Source organism: Malania oleifera, chromosome 11 (assembly GCF_029873635.1).
Source record: "Malania oleifera isolate guangnan ecotype guangnan chromosome 11, ASM2987363v1, whole genome shotgun sequence".
NCBI classification, from domain to species: domain Eukaryota; kingdom Viridiplantae; phylum Streptophyta; class Magnoliopsida; order Santalales; family Ximeniaceae; genus Malania; species Malania oleifera.
The window spans coordinates 27865319-27873381 of NC_080427.1; the positions used below are offsets into that span (position 1 = coordinate 27865319).

The following is an 8063-nucleotide window of genomic DNA, read 5'->3' on the forward strand; positions in this document are numbered from 1 at the left end:
TTGGACTGAGTTCTTCATTTAAGATAATAATAAATGGGTTGCGTTGAATTGAGTCGAGTCGTGATTTATTGTTTGAAAATTTTGGTCATACCCACACATAAGAAGTCTTCTAAGATTTTTTATTATATGAATATATATTTAAACCCTTATCCGTCATAAAATTTGATTAATTTTATATTATTAATGGACCGACGATTTTTATCCTCGAATTCGATGTCGCACTATAATATCTAATGTGTTATGATGATGACTGAAGTTCCTGAGTTCAAAATTTTTGAGTTAGAAGAATCTTACGAAGGATACGAAGGAATATCAAATAGGAGGTAGATTACTTCACGTTGTATACTTCATACCTATAAATTTTTAATGCATTGAAAAAATTAAACTTGGAACTGTATTTCTTTTATTTTATAAAGAAAGAATAGTTTAGTAAAAAAAAAAATTAAACAAATTCAAGGGTAAAAAAAAAAAAAAAAAAAGTGAATGGTAAATAGTATGGTTTGAAGTCTACGGAAAGATTGGACAAAATGACAGATTTGCCCTCTTAGGCCGCAATTTAAAGTTTGGGTCAGGATGGGACACACTATTTGTTTGGTTGACTTCAATAATTTTCGAGAGCAAAATTAGGTATTTGAACGGCTTTAACAGGTAGAAAATTCTTGCACGAAAGTTTATTTCTATTTTTTCTCTTTAATACATATCTTAGGAAACAGCAGTGGAGATTGAATTGTTTACTCAGTTGTGATTAGGCATTTTTTTTTTAATAAAAAAAATTAATAATTGAAGATCAAGCATGTGCAATGCATGTGCAGCGCTTTTCATTTAATTTAATATAATTTTGCCCACAGTTTGTCCAATTCTTTATAGCCCCTGTTAACGTGTATTCTTGGAGAGCAAGTGTTACTTTTTCTTAAGTTTTAATTGTCATTAATTAAAAGACAATAAAGTTTCTACACCTATTAATATTTTATGTTCTTTTTGTCTACTCAAAAATCACGGATTTTAAGTCGTATAACGAAAGGCATAGTTTATAAGCCAACAATGTATATCAAGATTTAACGCTTCCTCGCACATGCAGGACCAGAGCTTTGATACCATATTAAATTACCACTTTATCTAAAAATTTAAATTGTTAGGTTGTGGGCCAATAATGTACATCAAATTTTAACAATTCAGACATGAAATCTTTGATACGATTGTAAGTTTAGGAGTCTCCTCATGTTACTATATAGCCTATAAGAAGTAAGAAATAACTATTTTGTTCACGAAATAGTTATTCTTAGAAACAACAAAATATACAACGAGAAATATTATTCAATCCAACACAGAATTGAAAAGATGTAAACATTCTTTTGGTGAAATTAGTAATGATTCTTTATCTATTCCTTGTTATTAATTCTTAAGAAAAATTACACTTTATTTGCATTATAGTAATATAAGATTTTTTTTTTATACAATTTATCATATTCTTCTACTATGACTATATATTTCGTATAAATAGATATTACTTGGTCGAACTATTAGTACGACACATTTGGTTCACAGAATATTTATTTCTTTACAGTAAAATAGAATATAGTGAAAAAGTGTAAGAATGTCAATATCAGCTATTCCTTGCATGTTCCTTACTTTTTCATTTAATATGTAATAAGAAAAAAATAAACATTTTCAGTGAAAATTAGGATCAATTATTTATTATGTATTTCTTATTTTAGATTCATAAAAAGTTTCACATTTTACTTGCTTTTTAGTATCAAAATAATTTATTGTGCAACTAATTGCAACTAATCTATTATGACTAATTTATCTTTAAAAATAGAGATTTCGCGTCTACCTAGCTCGAGTCTTTTTTTATTACTTTGCTAAAGATTTAATACAATCCATTTGTCGCGATTGACCAAATCCAGACAATTTGAAAAAAAAAAAAAGCTCGAATAAAATGCTTCTAAATACAACTTAATAACGGCCATGATTTAAGTCATTGAATGCAAAAAAAAAATCAAAGTATCTTTTAACAATCAGTAAAATTCTACCAATGAATAACAAGATAAAAGGGAAAAACCATGAACAGAAAAATGTAAGGATGATCACTTCTTGGTGGTCCATTTCAACTGCAAACTTGAAACATCACCGAAACATCGATATCCTGAATTAGAAAAGTACCAAGAACAAATAGTCATCTGAATTTCTGTGATCAACTGTTTGCACATTTCATATAAAAACATGAACATCAGCCTACTTCCATTTACAACTTCTGTATTCAAACTATTAACTGTTACAAGCCAAGTTGGATTTCATAAAAATGCACCTACTTGATCAATGCAAGTTTATGTGCATTATCCAGTACACAAAAAGTCTGGCTCCGGAAAGTATTATGCCACAAGGGGCAATTTCCAAATGGATGGTGCAAATTGGTGTTCCCTCTAAATTTATCTCAAGTACCAAAACAAAAATTCAGAAAGCAAGATATATAATCCACCATCCAATTTCTTACAAAAAGTCAATCACTGTACCAAAATAAGGGTCTGAACTAGGATAAGAGTTTCAATAGCTTTGCTTCCTCAAAATTTGGGCGCTTCCTTCTCCAGCAGGATCAAAAGAAAATGTCTTATTGTTGATGATGTTTCAGTGGCGAAGCCCTTTTTTCAGACTTACAGGTGGCCCTCCACTCAACTTTAAAATGGAAGAAACTTCGAAGATAAACAAGACTGATCTGCAAAACTAGGAGGGCTAGCGCCTTCCATTTTTCCATTGCTGATTATTATTACTCCCAGGCCTCATATGGGGATTTCTATGGCCAACCCCCTGCTTCGGGAGATCATGCAGCTCCATAACCTGTATTGTTCGCTGCTTCTTCGCTGTTCAAGAAAAGCAAATTACAATGTGCGATCAGAAATTTTACAGTTACTAGAAATTCTACACGTTACTTGAAAAGCTGTTAAATTGGTGCACTTGTTTCAAAAAATTTCAGTGTAGTCCTATACAAAAATCATAACATTCAATGATATTAAAGGGGAAAATATTTCAGAATTTCATCCATATTTGTTCGTACCCAGATTGAAGCTGAAATCAAAATTTAAGAACTCGAACAGAAAAGACATCTAAATGTTGAAGTAGGAAGGACAAACCATTCTCGACTTCTTGGTAACGCTCATGGAGCTTCCTTTTTGTGACTTCAAGCTTTTGCTGGAGTTCTTCCTCATCTTTACACTTAATCTAGTTAAACAGGAGAAAGAAGTCAGATGGAACATCACAGCTACAAATTAAGAGTAACAAACAGAAAATGTGAACATTTCTGATAGTTACATTTTGTTGAGCAGCCAGTAACCTCCTTTGGTTCGCAACCTTTTCTTGTTTTTGTTGACATTTTGTTTCATGGTTGACCTTTTGCTGCACACTTGATTTTGGTTTCATAGGTCTCCCAGGCCCACATTCAGTGTTCGAGGGCTTATTTGTCTTCATAACAGCTTCTGGTCTCTTCATCAGTTGACCATTGTCCTTGGCAATCACATTTGCTTCATTGGGTGGTTGCTGTTTCAACTTGGGAACATGTGGCTTCTCGATTGATGGTTTTCGTCCATTTTCATGGTTCTTGATGCATTCCCCACTGTTACGAGGATCTGAAACAACATTAATGGCTCAAAATTATAAATTTTGAATAAGCCATGATCAAATTAAGAACAGAATAGAAAATGCTATACAAGAAAAGTATAAGAGGGTGCAAGTTGGACTCACTTCCATCATCATCCATTTCATCAAAGAACTTTGTAGGATGAAAAAAAAAAAAAAAACAACAAAAAACAAGGAAGTGAAAACCAGTCAGAATATAACCAAAAATCAGAAGGGAAAAAAAATGGGGTGGGTGAAGGAGAGAAGAAATATACCTGCGAGATATCCATCGTAGCAGTTTGAGTGGTGGCAAAGTAAATATCATCCATGGGTGGAGAAGGAAGGCCTTCATCCTCCTCCTCATCATCAACAACAGATGGATTCACAGAATCTGGTGTCCTTTCTGCATCCAAAAACAAATTCAAGAGTAAAATACGCTCCGTACAAGATTCGTAAGACCCAAAAAGATGGCATAGTGTATATATATATATATAAACTTTAAAATCTAGGTAAAAATTCTTACCTGCAATTGTTTGGTTAGTAGCATTCATCCACTGATCTACCATACCCTTCCATACGCTGCAATTCATAGTAATTAGGTTAGAATAAAAAAGAATGGGCTCGTTGATCTAATAAATTTAAAAGGTAAATTTTAGGTTACATTCAAGATTTGCTTTCTAAATAATGAAATGATCTACAGGCACTCTAATACTAGACTTAACTAATGGACAAAAGGCCCAAACTGATCTATTTACTTCTAGACGATTTGCAAATAAGAACTAACAAGGTTTTTTTTTCTATCCCTATGATTTTAATGAAGCGTAAATTGATAGCATATTGCTTATAATTGTAATAGATCACAAATACAACAGATGAGTTATAAGTGATGCCACATTTAGAATAAATGCAAATGGGTGCTTTGTTCAAATCAAAATGCTTATCTTAGAGAAAAGAGGCCTGCTGAATCTGTCACAGAAACATAAAACTTCAAAGAACATAACAGCAAAAAGGCACTTATACATGTGGCAAAAAACTCCATATTTGATTCTCAATCAGTCAATTCAAACATATATAAACATCAAATAGGCTCCACATTCCCTTAACAATGTTGCAGGCAGTTAAATCATAATGAGCAATATATAAATAATTGATCATCATTGGATTGACATTTCATAATGAGTAGAGCAGAACAAATTGCCAGTACAGTTAAATCCATAAAAATTTACAACTACGTTGTCATTTCTCATTCAAGAAAAAACAACAATAGTGGTGTATATAAACAAATAGTTCCTTTCAACACAACAGAAATTTCACAGTTGATTCTCTCACAGTAGACATCAATGAAAAGGAATGACAAGAACATATTAATGATTTTCAGTGCGTATCAACGTTATCATACATGATAAGTTTTCGAGCAAGTTGGCGGATCTGCACGGATCCATGCTTCCGCAGATCATTGACAGCCTTTCCTATTTCCGTTGCCTGAGAAGCAATAAAATTTTAGAACTCATTGCCTGAAAACCTTGGAAACAAGGTGAATTGAAGATACCACAATTCACTAGAAACAACAAGCAAGCAAACATAATGCACCTCTAGGGTATCCACAGTCAGCGCCATCAATTGAAGTTTCCTCAGTGATTCGTACAGCACTGACTGCGGCTGTCATGACAGTAATAGAAGCACCATCAATTGAAACCCGGCCAAAAATCTCCCAAAAAAAAAAAAAAAAGACTATAATCTGTCAATGCCCAGATGACAAGGGGAAAATATCTGTCGAACTTTGCATAATTCATTAGTCTGATAAACAGAAAAGCATGAATAAAACTTTCAAATTATCAACAACCACTCAATGGCAAAGTAAATACTCTTTAGTTTCTTCAGAAACTCATTTCGAAACTTTAAGAACTACTGAATTCCTTAATTTGAAAAACAAGAAACATCACAACACTTGAATATCTTTTAAACTAAACAAAAATTTTAGTTAACACCAACATAGGTTCAATAAAGTTGCAGAGACATATATACCTCATCTTGACTATTCTGAAAAATCTCTTTGATCCTCAAAACCTCCCCCACAATCCGTCTCTCTTCTTCAATCTCATCTGTCAATGCCTCAGCTTCTCCATAGCTGTAATTGCTAATGTGGTTCAGAATCATGTCCTCAGAATCATCTCTACTACTGACAATCTTGCTCCCTTTACTAGCACCAGCCCCAAATTCACATCCATCTCCATCAAAACCACTCTTACAGCCTTCATCCTCCTCAGTTCTGGGTACGGTTAACTCGACTCGGGCACAGCCTGAACACTGAGTCAATTTGCACGAAAATAATCTCTCTGCAATTCGATCTCTCCGCTGTCTGAACTCTTTCGGGCAATCGGAAGCCGCTACCGCGATTGCATTCTCGATGATTTCAAATATATCGGCATTCGCAGAGCGGAAGTAATTTCTCCAGCGATCAAGACCGCCGGAAGCCATCGCCACGACCGATAATCGCACCACAGGATCCAAATCTGGCAAAACCCAGACGGAAACCCAATTAAAAGATGATCAGGAATCAGAAAACCATTTTAATACTATTCTGAAATAATCCAGATACAAGAATTTGGTTTTCTCACAATTTCGATGGCGCCCAGAGACGAGAAATAGATTTTCCGGGAAATTCTTGTCGCGCCCAGAAAATCAGAAACCAATCCTTCAGATGATTTAAAAAATACCCAAAAATCAGGAATCGAGTTTTGGGTGATTTACCGATTTACCAGTAATTCTCGACAGCAGAAGGAAATCAAAGATCGACGGTGGAACTCCCCCCAAAATATGGAATTCCTTTTTCCTATCAATTTTAGCCTAAGGAAAATATAGAATATGATCCGAAAGACGATCGAAAACCAAAATCCTCCAGAATCGACGGTGGGTTTTAACAGCTTGTGACAGTCGAACGCTAAACTTGCCCGGAATGTACCAGAAATTTTCTGAGATAAAAAAACAATGCTATTTTCAGCAAAAATAAAATTAAAAAGAAAAAAGAAAGAGGAGGGAAATTATGGAAAATAAGGGGGGAAAAAAAACTATCTACAGAAAATCCCGTTAACTTTCTATCTACGACGAATACCAGGTGCTGAAAAAAGGAACGAGAATCCTGTGTAGAAAGTAGAAACTGAGGAAAAATGGAAGGGCTCGCAGGCGATGAAGCGGTTTCATGAAACCACTTTGAACAGGAGGAGAGTTTTCTTTATTGTCGATGATTAAAGAAATTTGAAGTTCTGCTGCTCCTGTTTGACTTATAAGAAAGAGGGAAGGTGGATGTGGAGACCGCCTCCGCTTAGAATTCTGCCTAGTGATTTTACTCTACTGCCCTTTCTTTTACTACTCTCCTCTCACTCGAACACTTTCTTTTCTCATCTCCCTTTACAATTTTCAATTTTTTAAATTTTGGTTATTATGCTTATCTTTTATTGTTGTTGCTCGATATCGATAGGATAAACTTGCGATAGCTATTCAAAACAATGATGTTCGAATTGCAATCGTTTTGAATGATAACAATCAACTCAAATTTTTCTCATTATTGATCGTATTTTCCTATTGAAATTTGATTTTTTTTTTAATCCTATTTATCGAAATATTTTCTCATTATATAATATTATTATGCTAACTGAATAACTATTTAAAAGCGATAATTACTAAAGGGCAACTAATAATACATTTAATCAATCTTTTTGAACATATTTTTCCTATTTTTTTCTATTGTTTACGCTTATATTGTGATTAATTGAGCTACTTCAAATTTTTTTAGATAAAATTAAAGCTTAAGTTTATAAGAAAATATGACAATATCATTTTTAAAATACTCTAAACGGGGTTTTTTTTTTTGGTATCTAATTGATAAGAGTTCACTCCATTGAGTTAATTAAATGAAAATTAAAGATTCTTACTTTCAAGACAATTCAACAATTAATGCATACACGAGTCAAATCTTAAAAAATACACAAATGAATACTATTTTATTCATCACTCTATAAGAAAAATAAAATCATAATTAAAAAAATAAAATAGAGAAAGCAGATAGATAATAAGGTAAAATTCAGATACACTTCCTGATTTTTTTTAAATATAAATCTATATCCTTTAAATTTTTGACAACGATAAAAAATATCCCTATAATTATTTGTGGGAATAAAAAGTTTACGATTGTTTTTATCAATAAAATTATAATTTTTTTTTATAAAAAAATTCAATAATTATGGTGAAGTTTACATTTTTATTTTGTGATATACTATTTTATGGTAGATAAAAAAAGAAAAAGAAAAAAGAGTTGGTGGGGTTGGGTTGAGCATGAAGGGTAGAAATGGAAGAACAAGCGCAGGAATGTTTTCGTGGGTGGGTTTCTTGGAAAGAGGATAAATACATGGGACTTAGGAAAGAGATGAGTCGCGATTCACGTGGTATAATCGCCA

The 8063-nt window shown here is 33.0% G+C and overlaps 1 protein-coding gene across 1 annotated transcript; it reads right to left on the bottom strand.

Annotated features, from left to right (window-relative positions):
• Positions 1-2160: 2160 nt before the first annotated feature.
• Positions 2161-6866, bottom strand: LOC131168173 (probable mediator of RNA polymerase II transcription subunit 26b). Its single transcript, XM_058127441.1, has 11 exons — positions 6722-6866; positions 6228-6581; positions 5635-6122; positions 5200-5268; positions 5009-5091; positions 4133-4188; positions 3885-4012; positions 3736-3763; positions 3307-3620; positions 3129-3216; positions 2161-2858 (listed from the first exon to the last, which is right to left on the bottom strand). Exons 3-11 carry the CDS (start codon positions 6085-6087, stop codon positions 2731-2733), a joined length of 1347 nt encoding a protein of 448 aa, XP_057983424.1. The 5' UTR covers positions 6088-6122; positions 6228-6581; positions 6722-6866; the 3' UTR covers positions 2161-2730.
• Positions 6867-8063: the final 1197 nt, after the last annotated feature.

Coding starts and splice junctions, on each gene's coding strand:
- LOC131168173 (XM_058127441.1), bottom strand. CDS start 6,087: ATGGCTTCCGGCGGTCTTGATCGCTGGAGAAATTACTTCCGCTCTGCG. Junction 4,189..5,008: donor CTTGCTCGAAAACTTATCAT/GTATGATAACGT, acceptor TATGAATTGCAG/CGTATGGAAGGGTATGGTAG. Junction 3,764..3,884: donor CTACGATGGATATCTCGCAG/GTATATTTCTTC, acceptor CATCCTACAAAG/TTCTTTGATGAAATGGATGA.